Source organism: Hibiscus syriacus, unplaced genomic scaffold (genome assembly GCF_006381635.1).
Source record: "Hibiscus syriacus cultivar Baekdansim isolate YM2019G1 unplaced genomic scaffold, ASM638163v2 tig00013738_pilon, whole genome shotgun sequence".
NCBI lineage: Eukaryota > Viridiplantae > Streptophyta > Magnoliopsida > Malvales > Malvaceae > Hibiscus > Hibiscus syriacus.
The window spans coordinates 811,487-831,325 of NW_024062308.1; the positions used below are offsets into that span (position 1 = coordinate 811,487).

The 19,839-nt window shown below is 34.4% G+C and overlaps 2 protein-coding genes and 2 pseudogenes across 2 annotated transcripts; all 4 read left to right on the forward strand.

Moving 5' to 3' along the window:
* Nucleotides 1–1,824: 1,824 nt before the first annotated feature.
* Nucleotides 1,825–2,616, forward strand: LOC120206373 (temperature-induced lipocalin-1-like). The gene is made up of 4 exons (XM_039206044.1): nt 1,825–1,871; nt 1,966–2,065; nt 2,123–2,368; nt 2,446–2,616. Exons 1-4 carry the CDS (start codon nt 1,825–1,827, stop codon nt 2,614–2,616), a joined length of 564 nt encoding a protein of 187 aa, XP_039061975.1.
* Nucleotides 2,617–4,586: 1,970 nt separating this feature from the next.
* LOC120206353 lies at nt 4,587–8,686 on the forward strand (annotated as a pseudogene).
* A 503-nt stretch (nt 8,687–9,189) lies between these two features.
* Nucleotides 9,190–10,741, forward strand: LOC120206354 (40S ribosomal protein S12-like). Its single transcript, XM_039206035.1, has 4 exons — nt 9,190–9,296; nt 9,765–10,053; nt 10,332–10,397; nt 10,530–10,741. The coding sequence occupies exons 1-4, from the start codon at nt 9,289–9,291 to the stop codon at nt 10,581–10,583; spliced, it is 417 nt and encodes a 138-aa protein (XP_039061966.1). The 5' UTR covers nt 9,190–9,288; the 3' UTR covers nt 10,584–10,741.
* Nucleotides 10,742–12,929: 2,188 nt separating this feature from the next.
* Nucleotides 12,930–17,808, forward strand: LOC120206401 (annotated as a pseudogene).
* The last annotated feature ends 2,031 nt before the right edge of the window (nt 17,809–19,839 follow it).

Consider the following 19,839-nt stretch of genomic DNA (forward strand, 5'->3'; position numbering starts at 1 on the left):
TTTAATGTTAAATTTTAAACAAGATACTAAAATGAAACAAAAACTAAACTTTAGGCATGGTTTTGAAAAAATTAAAAGTTTAGTTACTAAAACATACCAAAATTAATAGTTTAGGTACTAAACGCATAATTTACCCTAGATTATTTTTGGCACGTGGATGATTCTATAGGAGTGAGTTTATGATTAAGTTGAGTTAAGTTAAAAAATTTGAGTTTTTCAAGTTGATGAGTTGTATTTTATGATTCAAACTTAATTTGAAATTTTTTCAGAGTTTATGAAATTTGAGTCGAGTTAAGTTGTTCGGGTTTCTATACAAATTTAATTGTAATTATTTATAGTATTGTGATATGGATTGATTCCAATTTTTTTTACTTTCTATAACCATATAATATATATACATATTCTTTTGCAAATTATAATGTTATTTAATAAATCAAATACAATCTTAAATTATATAATATATTTATAATATTACATTTTAAAGAATATATTTTGAGGGTAACGGATTGATAAGAGTATAAAGGAGTCAAGTAATGATGTGAAGAAAGAATTTACAAGCAATTGTATTGAAATTATCAAATTGAGTAAAATACAAAGTGAATAGATTAAATTAAAAAAAAAGAGTACACGTTTAGTAAAAAAAATAGGAATCAAAGTTACATAATTCTATAGTTGTAGGTAGGGGTGAGCGTTCGATCGAGTTGAGTCGAGTAAAAAAAATTTGAGTTATTCGGGTTGACGAGTCCTATTTTATAACTCGGATTTGATTTGAAATTTTTTCGAGTCGAGTTGGTTTTATAAAATTTGAGTCGAGTCAAAATTTTGAGTTTCTATTTAAATTTAATTATAAATATTTATAATATTATAAAATTATTTAATTCTAATTTAAATGATATTTTATAATCATATACAACATATATATATATATATTGTATTTTTTTCATATGTGATTTACATATACCATATAAAGTCAACGAACTCAACTCAAACTGCGACTTAAACTTGAAAATCAATCTACTAATTACAAAAACTTTTGAGTTATTCAAGTTGTATTTTATAACTCAATTTGAATTTGAATTTTTTTTGAGTCGAGTCGAGTTTATGAAATTACAATTTGAACTCAATTCGAGTCTAGTAAAAAAATTCGATTTTTCGAGTCAAGTCGAGTTTTGCTCACTTCTAGTTGTAGGGGAGCATGTTGCTCAAATTTGATAAAAAAACGAATTAAAACCATTAACTCAAAAACCGACTTGACATTTCGAATCGATTCGAACAACTCAAAATTGAAAAAAAATAGTTAAATCACTTTTAATCACTCCTATTCTATATATCGATGACCAATGCTATTTTTCTAATAATTACAATCATAATAACAACGAATTAACCGAACTAATTATTCCTTGAAAAATTAACAATTAATTAGTATAAGTATTAATTAAACTTCAATAAATCAACAAAATCAAATATTTATTGCTTTCTTAGAAGATAAGTAAATTTTTAAAACTTGAACTCATCTGAAATTGGACTGTTCTTACCATTATTTTGTTTTTCTTCCTCCTTAAGTTTGCCTCTTCCCCAATCTTACCATCACAAAATCCACATGACCCAAACTTGTTCATACTTCCATGGGCTTGGAACCATTTGCATACACGTAAAAGACCCCTAGTTCTACACGTCTCACTTAATAATTTTCTTTGCATTTCCCCAGTTTTTTTTTTCTTGCCTATAAATAAGCTTATCAAGAATCAGCTCAAAGTAGATTACAAGCAAATCCTAAACCCCCAACCCTCATTCGATCTAAAGCGAAGAGAAAACCCAGGAACAATGTCGCAGAAAGCAATGGAAGTGGTGAAGAACTTGGACATCAAAAGGTACATGGGAAGATGGTACGAGATAGCTTCGTTCCCGTCAAGGTTTCAGCCAAGGAATGGGGAGAACACAAGGACTAACTATACTCTGAACCAGGGTTTCAAATCGCGGTCGCGGTCGCGTTTTCAGTTATTTCGGATTTATCGTGATTGCGGCCGTTGAGGGCGTTACGCGGACGCTATTACGGCCGTCGCAGGTAACTCGGACAACGGCGAAACCGCTATATCGCGACGCGGTCGCAAACCGTTTTTAAACCCTGCAGAACGAAGATGGAACAGTGCATGTGCTTAACGAGACTTGGAGTGACGGCAAAAGAGGGTACATAGAAGGCACCGCCTACAAGGCTGATCCCAGGAGTGAGGAGGCAAAGCTGAAGGTGAAACTCTATGTTCCTCCTTTCTTGGCCATCATCCCTGTTGTGGGGGATTACTGGGTTTTGTGCATTGATGATGATTACCAGTATGCTCTCATTGGTCAACCGAGCTGGAATTATCTTTGGGTATGTATGTGGTTTCTCAATCTGGTTTGTAGCAATTGGAGTGGTTGATGATTGGTTGTCTGTTGTTGTTGTTGTAGATATTATGCAGGCAGACACATATGGATGGTGAAATCTACAATCAGCTGGTGCAGAAAGCTGAAGCTGTGGGCTATGCTCTGAGTAAACTGCACAGGACCCCACAAAGTGATTCTCCACCACAAGTAGATGACACTACCAAAGGCGTTTGCCCATCGGTTTTAGGGTGGTAGAAATCATTAAAATAAATACTGCATTGTAGAATGGTTTTGCGTGAACTCAATATTCCCATGTTGCGGTTGTTCTGTAAAGAAATAAGTTGGTTTCCAATTGAAGGTTTTAACTGTGAAATTCTCATCAGGTAATAAGCAATTTTGGTTAAAACTGAAGTGCTGTTATTTGGAGCAACCTTGTTTCGACTCTTGCTGTTGATCCTGTATTCACTTTTTAAGCCCTAACCAATGCAAACGGCTAATAACAATAATCGTAATATTATCTCCCAAAATATATCATTTGTATGGAGTTGCCCTTTAACATTATTTTTTGAGATATTTTATATCCTAAAGTTTAAATCGTTACCTCATTTATCCTAACTCATTAACTCTATTAAAAAACACAACTATTTATGCGATTATATTTTTATCATCCAATTATTTTTTTTTAAATTATTATTAAACTAATTTTTTTTATTACTCAATTATTTATACATTTATTTTTATATATATTATGAACTCGAACCCAGTTTAAAATATTTATCCCTCTCTCATCATCAACCGTTCAATTCTTTCCCACAACCTTATTAACCCCTTCTCTTATTTTACTTTAGAACTATCAATGAAATGTAGTGAAAAAATTTGAAATTGTATAAATTTTAAGATATTGGGAGATATACATATTTAAATCGGTGTAAGTATGTGTTGTGTTATACTTTTTTATATATTCACTTACACCAATATAAGTTTGTGCTAATTACAATCGTAAAAGATCGAAAAAAATTACATTATGTTTTACATCAATAAAGCGCCACAAAATATTTCTACACATTATAAGTTTTGGCCGCAAAGTCAAAATGCATAATCCTGCATATCAGACTTTGTCGTTCAAATCTATATCAGCTTATGCCCTCTACCGAAGTAAGAGGAGGAAGCTGCATGGTTTTGTATTTTAAAATATGCTTGTGCCAGCTCTTAAAGTGATCCATGTAATGCTTGGAATACCTCATAAATGCGTTGCATATGGTGCACCCCTTCAGCATTCTCATTTTGAAGAGATGACCACATGTTTTTTCATTTCCCCATTTTTATTTTGCTTTTGCAATTAGGAGTGACTAAATGAAACAGCATAAATAGTTGAGTGACTAAATGTATAATTTACCCTTATATTTTTAACATAATTGATGATTTAGGACAAACGATATAACAATTTAAATTTTAGAAGATAAAACCTATTAAGAAATACTTTAAAGGGAAAACGAGATAACAACTTAAATTATATTGATCAATATCGATCAAACAATTTAAATTGTTACTTTTTTATTTTTAAAATTGATTAAATTATTTTTTAAAAGAAACGAAATCGAAATTATAAGCAACTTAAGATGTCTTTTAAACAAGGATTTTAGAACCACTATTTCTCAGGCCTAAACAAAAGTGGTGAGGCCCAATTGTTTTTAAGTAGCAAAGTCCAGTTGATAATAAATAGGAAAGGCCCAAGATTTTTCCAAGTAAACATTTTAAGGTAAAATACATAAATAGTTCTCCGACTAAAAGTTGTAAAATAATTACCCGATAATGATATGTTCTAAATTTGTCATTTTTCGTTCAAAATAGATGGCAGTCTGAGTTTAATATTAACCTAGTATTGTGATATGATAAAATTTGATCTCATATTCTCAAAAAGCACACAGTTCAAATCGTTCTCGAATTATATTTTATCATATCTTAATTAGTAGGTTAGCGTTCAATTCAGACGATGGTTAATCTTAAAACTGAAAAAGATGAGTTTAAAAACTATAAATAGTCAAATGACTCTTTTATAATTTTTAATAATTGACATATTCAATAAATTTTTTTATAACTTTTAATAGTGGAATAAAATAGCATTCTAGTCGAGGGACTATTTGTGTCATTGTGTGCTTTATCCTATCTTTTATATCACAAATTTAACCCTTTCTTTTAGTTGATTTTCTCCATCTCCAGATTTCCCTCCTCAGATCGTTGAGAAATCCTAAGGCTCGTATGCCGTAATCAGGTAATCCTATAAAACAATTTGTTTATTTTTTTCCATTTGTAAATTTGCTTATAATTATTTGAAAATACATGGTCAATTTTCTTTGCAACATCGTGGAAATTCTTTAGAATATGAAGTTTTCTGCTCATACGAATTTCTGGGTTTTGTTGGAATCCCAGAAAAAAAAATTACATTTCTTTGCTTGATCGTGATGATAGTAGTTAGATGGGTTGTCTTTAGTTGCGTTATTTACCATTTGATTGGAAAAGATAATTGACATGATCTTGTTCTGGAACAGTGATGTGTAATTAGTGAAGGTCTGAAATCTCTAATCAAGTTATTTCTTATGTTGGGTTAATTTTACTGGTTTGAAATGATAACTTTGGAGCTCAAAGTGTTGTTTTTTCATCACTGTGAACACATCCGTTTCACATAAAGTAGCAGGTGATTCATAAGGCTCTTTTTCTCCTTTCTATTCTATGTTTCCCTTTCAGTTACCAGTAACCCCGAACTTAAATAAAGTACCAAGGCCATGAACTGAGGTAGTATCCTTTGCGGCTTTTCCAGCCAACTTCTTGACTTCATTTAACAAGAGGTGCTTAATTTTCCTGCACTAAACATTCGCTGCCGCAGCCAACGTTAACCAATCCCTTCATTTTCCCCACAAATTACATGCAACAAACCTATATTCGTTTATACATTCTCCCTGAGTGCAGGTAACACAGACACGTTGGAAACTGGAGCCAGTGTCCAATGCATTCTGTAACTGCAACTCATATACTTTGTTTCCATGTCTCTAGTCCGGACCAGCAAAATATGATCTGATACTGATACCCAAGCCCTTAATGCAAATAAGGATTTTCTTAAACAACAGGAGATGCTTGGACTTTTGTTTTAAGTTTCCAGCTTCTCCTGCAGATAAGACAACCATTTTAGATTTAAAGTTGTTTTCTCTAAGAATAGAACCTGCTAAACCAACTCTTAGGGGATGGTCCAATCGGTGGAGGAGTACTTATTTAGAGTTTTTTTAGGAATGCAGCTTCTATTTGATTCTTGTGATCTTAGCTATTTGGATTTATTGCAATTAAATTCTTCAATTCTAAGGGAGAGATCTGAGACTGGACTAAACTGCTCTGGCCAAAGGGCTTTTCATAAACAAATGGTCAAAGAAGAAAATAAACCCAATCAGCTAATTTATCAGAATTAAATTCTTCAATTCCTCAAAATGGAGTTAACTGTGAAATGCATGCATAGTTTCATTGCATTTCACATATGTGATAGCTGATTCATTTTTGTCTGCAGTTTTCTAGCAGCCAAACAGAAAACAATATTTTTATTTTCCTGTAGAAAATGATTGGAGCTGGGAAGATAAAGCAATACCCAAACATCCTTGAGAAGCCCCTCAGCAAGGGAAAACAAGAGGTTCCCTCTACTTCTTCTGAAATGTATCAAAATAAGATATGAAGTTTAAACTAGAGACTTGTTTTTTTCTTTTTCCTTAGTTTAATTATTTAAACAGTATATTCATATTGTTAGCCATTAAATTAGTTGAAAATTATGACCTAATTACACAAATTAGTCTCAGAATAATTAAAAAATAAGTTCATTGAGAAAATTATTTAGAAAATAGAAAATTTTACATAAACCAAAACAGGAGTAGGTTTTATTGGGGATTTGTTTTATCCATTTTGGAGTCAAAAATTCAAACTGTTGACTGTTGTGCTTCTGGTGCAGGTTAGCTTGAGTGCATTTGCATTCTTGTTTTCTGAGCTTGTTCAGTACAATCAAACACAGGTTGATAACATTGCTGAATTAGAAAGAAGGTATTTTTTTATGTTTGAGATCAGATAATTTATAGAAGATTTCGAAAATTGACCAAACATCCTTGTTTCACATTAAAGCAAATGCTGGGATTATGCTTAGTTTAGTCAATGATTCTTCAATTGTCAATGAATCTAATATCATTCATGGTAATTGATCAGGCTGGACGATGCAGGGTATGCAGTTGGGGCTAGAGTTCTTGAACTTTTATGCCATAGGGATAAGGTACAACACATTCATAGACTATACTGAGACTGCTATATCAACAAGGTTCTCTTTTTTATTCTTTAGTAGCATTCTTTAGGTATTACTTGCAAGTTGGCCATCTACCTTGTTAAAGTAGTCTTGGTTCTTATAATTAATTAGGTGAGAAAATTTTGATGTAATATAAGGACGCTGGCCTAACTTAGCCTGGTGCTGATATCTCAATTAAGTTTGCTTTTATATTTTGTTTCTGGGTTTAGCAATGTGTTTCCACACGTGTGCTTATATGTGCATATTCTCTTTTATGCAACAGGGAAACAGAAGGGAGACATGATTGTTGGGTATTTTATCTTTTGTGCACAGCACTGTTTGGAAGGTGTTATTTGGAAAGGTAACAATCTCGTCTAGCGGTGTAATAATTGATAGTTTGATGATATTTTCATACAGAATTTGTTAGTCTCCCATAAGTTTATAGGCGTGATAAACCTAGCTGGCTAACATGTTTGGCATGTGATTAAAATCAGTTTAGTCTCAAGTTTAGCGCTTGTCTTACCACTTACCAGCTCTTTTTCGTACTATGTTAGGTGGCTGATTCACTTGAACAGGGCACTGAACATGAAGATGAATACATGATCAGTGAAAAGGACCTCCTTGTCAACAAGTTATACACTTTTCATCACTCATCTCTTGTATTGCAATTGTTTCTACCAACTTGACCTCTAGTACTATATTAATAATCAACTGTTTTGTTTGCATTGTAGGTTTATTTCAGTTCCAAAAGGCATGGGAACATTTAATTGTGGGGCATTTGTTGCTGGAATAGTGAGGGTAAGTTCTGCATTCATTTTGTGTATAAAATGACTAATTGTTTGGTGGAAGTTCTTATAGGATTTTCTTGTTGGTTTTGGAAGGGTGTTTTGGATGGGGCAGGATTTCCAGCAGTAGTAACAGCTCATTTTGTACCCATGGAGGGGCTGCAAAGACCCCGTACAACTATTTTGATAAAGTTTGCTGAACAGGTAAGGACTACTGTTATGCTCTTGCATCTGATACTCCATTACTTGAAGTCTGGTTTGCCCAAGTGTAGTTTTGATGTTTAAAAAGTATTTGATCCTTGGTTTTATGTTTATGGTTTATGTTACTTGGTTTGAAGTGTACTTCTTAATTTGTTTAGGACCGGTGGTTTATTCAAAATTTAAATCTCAATGGGATCAAAATACCAGCTTATCCAAAGATTAATATGAAAATACTGGTGAAGGGTCAAATAAGCACCAAGAGAGTTACTTGAGATACGAGTAAGGAAAAAAAGAAGAAATTTATGCAGATAATACGTGGGCTTGGTTTCCAACACTTCAATAAGATACAATATATTTCTGTCCATGTTTTCTTAATAAAATACAGCCGGTTATGCATGCCTCCTTTTCCTTTGAATAACTTGTCGAACTGCTGCTGTCCTTTTCCACTGTAATCTATTTCAATTCCTATCATCATCATCATAGCCGGTTATACATTCGTCCTTTTTGTTTCCCCTGCTATATTTGAAGAAGGATATGTTGCCTGCACAATAAGGTGTATGTCAGAAATATCTATAATTTAAAACGTGCCGGATACAGTTGTTGCACTCGAATACTTTATAGAAAATGAAGAGTCGGAACAAAATAAGAAAAAGGAATCCAATGTGCTACATGTAGTAGCTATTAGTTTCCTTCAGAATATGCTATTTACCGCTTGTTTTGCATAACGTTCTATTGTTGTCTGCGTCATAAAAAGGAAGCCAATGTGCAAAATTGGCAAGGGTTCTTATTTATATTGATGTATATACTGGATATAAAGATTAATCCCTTCTTTATTTGTGCTTTAACTAGGTTTTGCAAAGAGAAGCGAGGTTAGGTTGATTCTTGTTGTGCCTGGGACTATCTCAAATTGTCCACGTCTGCGACACAGTGAAATTCAGATGCTTCCTTAATCTAACATGGATTAGCCGATTGTGATGGTTTGTGTAATGTAAAAGTAAAATGTCATCATTACCATATGGATTATTACGGAGAATGCGAGTTTGTTTGTTTCATGTAATTTTTTTATTGATGATTTGAGAAAAATGAAATTAATTTCTTGGAAAGTTAATCCAAATCATATTTTGTATTTTTTTTCCAAGAATAAATTGTAGTGAGAGAGATGAAACTATCAAAAGTAAAGCTGCATTAAGTTAAAAGGAAGACAAATCCATTGCTTGCTATTAGCTAGGAAGACAACGACAGTAGAAGGCGTTGAAAGGTGTCAGAGAAAAAAGGTCTTGTTAAGTATATGTTTGACTCAATCGACATCGCTTGCATAGCTCGGTTGGTTAGAGCACCCGTTTAGTAAGCGGGAGGTCTAGTGTTCGACTCTCAATGAAAGGATGTTGGATCTTTTTCACTCCCAAAATACTGTTGGCTGGGCCTAGCTAGTGCTTTTGGGTTGGGTCGGTGGCAACAATCCCAACTTGCGCTTTTAATTTTATACGTTTTAATGTTTTCAGACCCCAAAAACCCTAGAGTCAGATTCCATCCCTCTAAATTTTATATTAGCTGAAATATCTGATTGTTTGACTTTGCTTCTTTCTCTTTTGCTACCTGGAACCAGAACCTCGGATCCAATCTTCAGCTTAAAATATGTCAGGGTAAGTGAAAACTCTATCAACATTGAAGGCCATTTTCAGTTGAAAATCCGTGTTGTTTCCATGAAATTTGATCCTGTTGTTGGATTTGTTTTATTATCTCCACATGTATTCAATTTGCTTGAATTTTCCCGATGTAGACTTTGGGTTTTGTTTTCTTTTGTGTGTGATAAAGTGATATGGTATCTAATCTATGCTAATTTGGATCCCACTGTGTGTTCTATTAGATTATTTGCCTAGTTGATTGACTTCTTGTTTGTTAGAAATTAAGTATCTTGATATATTATTGGGTATTTGTTTTTCACCGGTAGGAATGTAAGTTAGTATTCCAATTGTCCCATCTTGAGATTAAGTCTTATTGAGATTCCATTTTGTTCTGAATTCATAAATTTAACCACCAAGTTTTATTTCTTTGAAAGATTGCTTCCTCTGCCTCTACTTATGTCATGCTCTTGTTTATGGCTTTTGCAGAGAAGAAGTTGCAGTTGCCCAACCAGAGGCACCAGCTGCACTTGGTGAGCCAATGGACATTAACACAGCCTTGCCACTTGTGGTGAGGAATTCAAAAGCTCACGGTGGACTTGCTCGTGGCTTACATGAAGCTGCCAAGGAAATTGAAAAGCACAATGCCCATCTTTGTATTCTAGCAGATGACTGTGACCAACCTGATTATGTTAAGCTGGTCAAGGCACTCTGCGCTGACCATAACGTTAAAGTGCTACGTGCACCTAGTTCAAAAACACTTGGAGAGTGGGCTGGTGTAAGTAACATTTCATTGCTTGTTTATGTTTTTTTCCCCCTTGCATTTGCAGGCATACTGAGAGTACCATTTGAAATCTACTAATGCATTTTTAATCAATTTTGTTTTCTGTGACACTGTCTTCTTAACCTAAGAACCTGTGTGTATGTATGACTAACAACATCAATTATTTTTTACCTAGTTACTCTTGTGACTATGGAACGTGTTCCTTAGTAAATTTGACTGCGTATTACACCCCCAACTATTGAGATGCTAAATGTACTTCACTTTTCATGCAGTTGTGTAAGATCGATTCTGAAGGGAAAGCACGGAAGGTGGTTGGTTGCTCTTGTGTGGTTGTGAAGGTATGGGCACATTACATTGAAGTACATTGTCGCATAAATATATTTGTTTCATCGATCTGTTTGGTTAGTTTTTTACATCTTATGTTTGACGAGCAATGTCTAATTATGATTCTTAGGGTTTTTTTACTGTAGGATTATGGTGAACAACATGAGGCTGTCGAAGTTGTTCAACAGCACAAGGATTAAGTGAAGTGGATGGTTTCAGGGTAGAATTAGAGTTTTTGTTTTTGGTCATTCATGATATTTGGTTGAGCTATCTTGTTTTCTGAAGGCTAAACTGGTTGGTGTTTCTTATGTATATGACCTTTTTCCTTTTAAATTATTGGCAAACCATTTCGATATCCGACAATTTTTATATGTTCTTTTCACCTCTTCTAATATAGTATACATGCCAATAATTTTTTTTATATAATCATTAATATCCGATCAATTGGCCGATTTGTTCGGATTGGACATTACATAGTTCTATTATAGGGGTGGTCTTTTTAACTCGGTTTACTTCATTCATGTCGTCAAGCTTTGAACCTGCCTTTGTGAGATTCTTTTGATGCTTTAACGGGGATTGCAAGGGCAACGACTAAATGGCAATTTCAACATATGTCGAGGTCTTAAAAAGTTTATGTGCTCTTGAGAGGCATGATTGGATTAACAAAGTGGGTGAATCGGCTTTATTACCAATACCACGGTGAGCTGTTGTGGTCCACGGCCATCATTTAGAGCATCTGCTCACCGACTCTTAGGTGGCGTTTGGTTCGTTGGAATATTTCTAAAAGAATTAGAATCTGTGAAGGAATTGGAATCTGTAAGAATTGGAATCTGAATATGAAACCTGTTTGGTTGGCAGGAAATTAAATTGAAATCCAAATTCATATTATGTTTGGTTCGCAAACATGTCAGATTAATTTGATTTCAGTAATATAAAATGACATAATTGTCAATTTTTTTTTGCTTAATTTTAGTTTGTTTTATAACTTATATGTAACAATATATTATAAAAATTTAAAAAATATTAAAATTTCATTTTATTGATTGATTATTCATTTCAATAAATTATAAAAATCATACTAATAAACATTATAAGTTAAAATCATCTCAATTAAGGATGGTCATAGGTTGGGTTTTTGGTCCATCCGACTCGACTCGAGAATAAGGGAACCTCCACCCTAAACCCGAACCCGACCCGAATATCACATTTAAAAAAACTGACCCGACCCGAATCCAAATTTTTTTTTAAAAATCTGATCAGATCCCGAATTTTTTTTAAAAAAAATCGACTCGAATACCAAAAGATTGATGAGGGTAGTATGATCAAATTTTACATTCCCTCTAAAGGATTTTAATTCCATCATGTTATGGATAAAATTTACTTTCCCTCCTTTGATGGAATTGGATTTCAATTTTCCCTTTGAAAACTTGAACCAAACATGAGAAAATAGTGTAATTGGATTCCAATTTCTCTTAATTCTAAGGGATTCTAGCGAATCAAACGTCACTTTAGTTTGTGGCTTATATCATAAGTTGATCCTACACCATTCACCCAACATGGTTTTGCAACCAAAGCAATGAATTCATTTTTCAATGTTCCAGCTAACTCCTATATGGTTAAAAAGCCAATCCTACTCCTTTCATTTAGCAATTTCCATCAAGTTCCACATGGCAGATAAGACTCTGAGCAAGCATACACTATTCCAATTAATTGGATATCTCAACTTTTTTTAACCTCTGCAGGGTAAAAGAAGAGTAAAAAGAAGTTGGAGCCGAGTCAAACTGACAACAAACTCGAGGCCAACTAATGTGTGGTCGGAAGAAAATGATCAGAACCATCTCTTTCAAACTTGGCAAAATCTGAACCACCTAAACAACCCAAACTTTCGTCCCTCTATACTTTTTTTTGGGTATAATATCAAATTTTATCTTTTAACTTCTGATAAAATAATTATTTTAACTTTTATTATTATTCATTTTAGTTAAATATTTTTAATGAAATTGTTAATTAACGAACAATAAATATTTTTTATTGATATGCTATTTTATGCATGTTTAATTCTTTATGTAGTATATGATATATTTTTTGTAGTGAGGCATATACTACATTATTAATTATGTGTGAAAATGTTATGCACAAATGTTGACTAATTTAATCAATTAATGATTTTCAATCGAAACGAATCATTTTATTAAAAATAAACCGTTAAAAACTAAAATACTTTGAAATAAATTAATATTAAAATGACTAATAAATCAAATCCTAAGGGTAAATTTTAACAGTATACCTATTTTTGAAGCTTAAAATTGTCTGTCTAGTTTAGTTGGTAGAGTACAAGGCTCTTAACCTTGTGGTCGTGGGATCGAGTCTCACTGAGGACAAATCATAACGGAGGTCTTCTATGGAAGCTGCTCGCAACCTGGCGTTGGGATAACCTACTACCCTACCTCCCCTTACCCCATTATATATGGGAAAAGGATTAACTTATTTTTGAAGCCTATAACATGAGAACCAACACCAGACACTCGTTGCCTCACCTTTCACCCCAATCTGCAAGCCTAGTTTCTTTGTTGCCTGCCGTTGGAGTGAGCAAATCCAAGAAAACAGGTAGGTTTTCTTTGTTGGATAAGTGAGCTTTTTTTCACGATGGCAGAGACTGGAGTGTTTGCAGACGTATTGGAGGGAGGTGTTTACAAATATTATGCTGATGGAGAATGGAAGCAGTCTTCTTCTGGAAAAAGTGTTGCAATTATCAACCCAATAACCAGGAAAACCCAGTACAAGGTTCCAAGGTTGAACCAGCTAAAACCACTGTATCTTGCTATATATATATATGCATGCTTCTGTACACAAGAAGAGGTGAACACCACTCTGGAAGAGAGCTGAGCTACTTCATAAAGCTGCTGCCATCATAAAGGAGCATAAAGCACCAATTGCTGAATGCCTTGCTAAAGAAATTGCAAAACCTGCCAAAGATGACAGTACTGAGGTGCATGATAATCTGCTCTAACTTATTTCCTATGCAATTTTCTTTTTCAACAGATATTAAGAAAACTGGTTTTGAAATGATTCCATGAAGGTTGTGAGGTCTGGGGATCTGGTTCCTTACATTGCTGAAGAAGGGATAAGGATTCTTGGTGAAGGGAAATTCTTGGTATCTGATAATTTTCCTGGAAAGCAGAGAAGCAAATATTGACTCACCTCCAAGGTACTGTTTTATTTTGTATTGGAATTGCATTAAATTAGGTATTGATTCATTCATTGCTTCGGCAAATGGAAAAAAAACTGCATATCTTTTATGTATACAGATTCCACTTGGAGTGATTCCACCATTCAATTATCCAGTCAATCTTGCTGTTCCGAAAATTGCACCAGCGTTGATTGCTGGAAATTCCCTTGTTCTCAAGCCACCAACACGGGTTTTTTTTTACATGCATAATTGGATAAGATTGTGTCTTAAAATGAGTTATAGAAACAAAAATCTAAAATCTCTCATGTAATCTTCTTACAGGGTGCTGTCTCTGCTCTTCATATGGTACACTGCTTTCATTTGGCCGGTTTTCCCAAAGGGCTCATGCACACCCCAATTTTTTTCAATTTAAAAAAAAAATTGGAAATTTATTTGTTTTTAAGGAGTAAAATGTAACTTTTCAAAACTTTTGGGGTTAGTTTCGAAAATATGGTAAGTTCAGAGGCTTAACCATGAATTAACTCATTTTTTAAAAAAAAGAGTTTGGTGCTGAGGGGAATTGAACCACAGTCACCCGGGATGAGAACCCATGCCTTAGCCACTAGGCGAGGATACTGTTTGTGCTCATTTCTTAATAAACATATGTTATAATATATTTTCTAACCGGGTTATGAACCAAGGCAAACCCCTCCATTCTCGAGTGTATCAAGCCATCTCTGTCGCTCCGTCCGACCGCCGTTTAACGTGCTGTGACCACCGTTTAACTCACCAACAGCCGGTGAGTAAAACCCCTCAACTCCCATTCTCGAATCGGTCGCCTAACGTCGTGGAAAAGCCAAAGAAAGTTCGTCGAAATTCCTAGCCCGCGTTCTTTTTTCGCGAAATCCGGCCGATCCAGTGGCCGTCTCGCCTCACTGCCGGCGTGGTTGGACTCGTGGCCTTCTTCGCTCAAAATCTGGCCCTTGGGTTACTCTGTCGCCGTCATTTTTCCTGTCGTAGGTGTGGTAAGCTTGGGTTTAAATTTTTGGTTTATTTTTCTTTCGGTTTTGGCATGATTTTGGTTGATCATTGGATAGATATCGAATGTGATTGGTTGATAGAGGTTGTGGGAGTAATTGACCACCGACCAAACCCATTTTCATCGGTTCAAGCACTTCCACTCGCCGTCATATGCGCGTGGGGCTTGCCCCCAACTTTGGTTCTTCTAGAACCGGTTCAAGTAGACCGAACCGGTTTGAACCAGTCCGAGTCAACTAGGACTGAACCGAATCAACCCGAACCAGTTTGACCCGTAGACTTGACCCGACTCGTTGACTTTGATTTAACCCATTGACTTTGACTAGAGTTGATAGTTAACTTTGACTAGAGTTGATAGTTAACTTTGACTTTGATCAAAAAATCAAATTTTCTGAAAAGTCATATTTTATATTTTTTGACATCCTGAGTCCGAATCGAAGTCCGTTTTTCCAAATTCAAATCTGAAAGCCTCTGAATTGACCGTTAAACCTAAATGTGCATATGTAAATTAAGTATTTATTTCAGTGCATCAATCTTAACTAAAAGGTCAATGACTAATTAATGTTATGTTATATTTAAGGTACTTGTGGATCTCTTGAACGTTCGTCTGCTCGACCCATTTCCTCCCAATCCGCTTGTCTGCGAGAGTCCGTGAATACTCGTATTTTTTTGTAACCATGTTTAATATTTAGTTTAGTATATTTACTCCGATTATAATCATGTGCTTGTATAACCTAGGTTCTCGTTCAGTAGAAGAGCGTAACGAAGTCAGTGCTCGTTAGATCTTTCGGACTGAAACTTTTTTGCAAGGTGTGTTCCTTATGTGCCATATATCTGTCTTAAATATCTGTTTGAAATATCATGTGCACATGATTGTTTTCTCTGATTTGAAATATAATGTTTGAACTGATTTGACTATTGTATAAATTATCTAATTTGAAGCATGATTCTTGATTTACTGAAATTTAAAACATGATTGCCTGTCTTATGATCTTTGGTTACTGTTTTACTAAATTGATTATATGTCTGAACTCTGATTTACTGCTACCACTAGTTATGATCTTTGGTTACTGTTTTACTAAATTGATTATCTGTCTGAACTCTGATTTACTGCTACCACTAGTTATTGTCTGAAAAATGTTTTTATTTGGAGTACTCTCGGATGTGGCATGAAGACTCTGGCAGGTTCAGTCGCTGCTGGTAATTCCTTGTATAGGTTCAACACCGACTGGTAATTCCTTATGGACCTAAGATGACTCTTAGGTGGGCTCCTGAGCCTAGTGGTAAGACCTTATGGACCCTAAGGCACTCCCTTAGGGTGGATCCTTTGTTGTGTGCATTGTGTAAGTCCTTATGGGCTTGAGGTTATTCCCCTCAGATGGGTACCTACCCTTAGGTTGGCACCTACGCCCTTCGGGCATAGGGTAAGTCCTTATGGATGCAGTTCTGAGGAACTGCATATAGTGTTCGGTTGGAGGGCGATTATGCAATTTCAAACTAAAAACACTACTAACATTCTCACAATTTGGTACTGAACTTATTTTGAAACCTTTACCGGTGTTTCATGACTTTATTGATGAATTGGTTTTGAAATCTAAATTGTATGTTTATTTCTGCACTGTTGAACACACTGAGCTCCCTAGCTCACTCCTCCAAATTTCTCTCTTTCAGATACATTTGGATAGGCGACCTGTACCTGGCACTTGGAGGAACTACACATTCATACAATGACTTTTTATTGTAATGTTTTATCTTCCGAGCTGCATTTAATTTGGCTGACATGTGCCTATGTTTTGAAAATACTACTTTTGTTACTGATGTGAGATTTGTCTCGATACTGATTTCGAAATATTTTATTTTTACGACTTCAATTTACTGAATTTGAACTTTGATGCTATTAATTATATTTTTAAAGATGTTTAATTATAATTCATATTTTAAGTTATTAAAGAATGTTTTTGGAAATTTTTATCGTAATCTGCTAGATTTGGTCGTAACGCATAGGTTGGGTCTAGAGGGTTACATCTCATTAGCTGTGTGACGGGGAAACGCTCGAAAATCGGCGACTTCCTCACCATGCATCCTGGGGTTAACTGTATAAGCCAGTTCCGGGTCATATTGGACACTCTAATTAGCTATAGTTTTTCTATATGGTTAGCATGCCATATATAATTTGCATTCTCTTTTTCATTAGTTTCACTGACGGAGACACCGGCATCGCGAACTCGAAGAAGGCGGGAATGATCCCTCTTCAGATGGAACTGGGAGGAAAAGATGCATGTATCGTACTCGAGGACGCGGATTTGGATTTGGTTGCTGCTAACATAATCAAAGGAGGATTCTCTTACAGGTAACAACATTAGCTGTTTTCACTTATACTGGACATTAACATGGCATCAAGTGTAAAATCTTTTGCTTGTACAACTACCACAGTGGTTAAAGATGCACGGCTGTTTAGGTCGTGTTGTTGATGGAATCGGTTGCTGATGTCCTGGTGGAGAAGGTTAAGGAAAAGGTAGCGAAATTAACGGTGGGAGCACCAGAGGACGACTGCGACATCACTCCGGTGGTATCGGAGTCGTCGGCGAATTTCATCGAAGGACTGGTGAAATGACGCCAAAGAGAAAGGAGCTACATTTTGTCAGGAGTACAAGAGAGATGGAAATCTCATATGGCCATTGTTGTTAGACAATGTTCGACCCGACACATGAGGATTGCATTGGAAGAACCATTTGGACCGGTTTTACCGGTTATAAGGATCAACTCCATCGAGGAAGGTATCCACCACTGCAATGCTAGCAACTTCGGACTCCAGGTATTTTACATGCAAAAAGAACATCTCTGTTTCTTCCATTACAGTAGTAGCTCAAACAATGCATGCAATACTGCAGGGATGTGTGTTCACCAAGGATGTGAATAAAGCAATATTAACAAGTGATGCGATGGAGACGGTTCAGATCAATTCTGCACCAGCTCGTGGACCGGATCATTTCCCATTTAGGTAACCAAAACCTACAACAATACTTTGATCGACATTGTAGTAGAAATTCGAGAATCATGATTTGGTGACAGGGTTTGAGAGACAGTGGGATAGGGTCACAGGGGGTTACCAACAGCATCAACATGATGACAAAGATCAAGAGCACTGTCATCAACTTACCAACCCCATCTTATACCATGAGTTAGTTGGGCAATCCATGAATATCAGAATAATCAATAATTTAGACACTGTAATTTGTATTTTATCGGAAATTATGTATTTTAAAACCCATAATAGATTGATTTAAATGATAAATAACTTGATATTATTTAAGCAGGTTTCGGGTTTAAATTTTTGTGTTTGCAGAAATTTTTTTTGGTAAACTCATCAACTAAAATTAAATATGTAACGTAAGTCAATCTGAATTAGTCGGAGTAAAGTCTTGGGCGAGGAGGAAAAAAAACCCGCAATAATTTAGTGTTTCTTATATGCTTAACCACCCAATTAATAACCGGCCCGACTCGCTTTTTTAATTTTGGGCCTTTTTTATCCATTAATTGATGGAATATTGAGTATTGAATGGAACATAAACGAACTCCATTGATCTGGTATAAAATTCCCGTTTTGAATGATTGATTGAACGTAAATGGAATTCGAATTCTCTTTTTCAAATATGAAATTTTCCATTTCCCACTCGTCATTGCCTGTGCTGCATAGCTTGCTGATTACAGGTCTGATTTTCGTAATTAATTAACCAAGTCAAAAATCTAAAGATAAATAACTTTCAAATTTTCAAAAAGAAAAATTAAAAATGAAATTTACATTATCCCAGTTTCAATTATGTGTTCATTAGCAGCGTTTGTAAAAAAAAACGTTAAATAACACAACCAATACCTGCGTTTTACATAAAAACGCCACAAAAAGTTTAGATATTTTGTGGCGTTTGTAACAAAAAAACGCCGCTACATACCAGACATTTGGCGGCATTTGTATCCTTAAAACACCGCTATATACCAGACCTTTTGCGGCGTTTGTATATGAAAAACGCCTCTATATACCAGACCTGCTGTGGCGTTTGTATCCAAAAAAACACCGTTAAATATCTAGACTTTTTGCGGCATTTTTGGAACAAGTGCTGCTAAATATGAACATCTATTGTGGTGTTTATTCAAAAAACGCTGCTATATTTCTTCACCTATTGCAGCGTTTTTTGTTATCAAACGTTGCGAGCTTTAGCAGATCTAGTTTTCTCGACGCTTCTTGCGGCATTTTTAATATCACTGCAAGTGTTTTTTGCGATGCTTAAAACGCCGCTATAGGTAAAAAAACGCCGCAAATGTACAGTTTTACTATAGTGATATATATCTTTAATTTTAAAAGTTTCTAATAATTTAGATTATTAAATATTTAAATATATTTGATCTTATATTTTTCATATTAATATTAATTAGATTAAATAATTAATTAATTAGTCACATGTATGGTCCAATTAATGAAGGGGGAAACATCTTTGAAAATTTAATTGTTGCCAAAAACATCTCAAATGCATTTTTATTAATGCATAATAGGAATAATTACTTAGTTTTGAATGGGTTTATTATTATGTTTTAATAGTGTGGTATGATTATAAGATTAGGGGCAGAGCTAAAAAATTTGATTGGAGGTGTCAAATTTAGAAAGAGTAAATTATAGGATTAGCCACTTTCATTTAAGCTTTATATATTTTTTTCTTATTGAATTCAAAAATATATATAATAATTTGATTACTTTCACTTTTATTTAATTAAGATGTGATCACTAAGAATTAATTGTCGGTAGACCTTTAATGGAGTGCTGTTGTGACTTAGTAAATTTATAAAAATAAAAAAGGTAAACTACACAAATGGTCACTAATGTTTAAGCAAGTTTTTGTTTTCTCCACTAAAGTTTCAATAGTAACATATTGGTCAGTAAAACATCAAATATATCCTTGAACAATTACTTAATATCTAATTCACCCTAAAAGTTTTCTAATTTTCCAATATTTATATATATAATTTTTAAATTTTAAAAATAAAACTTAGAAGTTAACTTTTTTTGGCAAAGCAATCAAATATTTTGAATTATAAACAAAAAAAATTGAAAGATTTTGGAATAAGTTAGATATAAATCATTGGTCAAGGACCTATTTGATATTTTACTGATCAAATTGTTACTTTTGAAACTTTAGTGAAGAAATGATAACTTACTCAAACCTTATTGACTATTTATGTAATTTATCCTTTTTAAT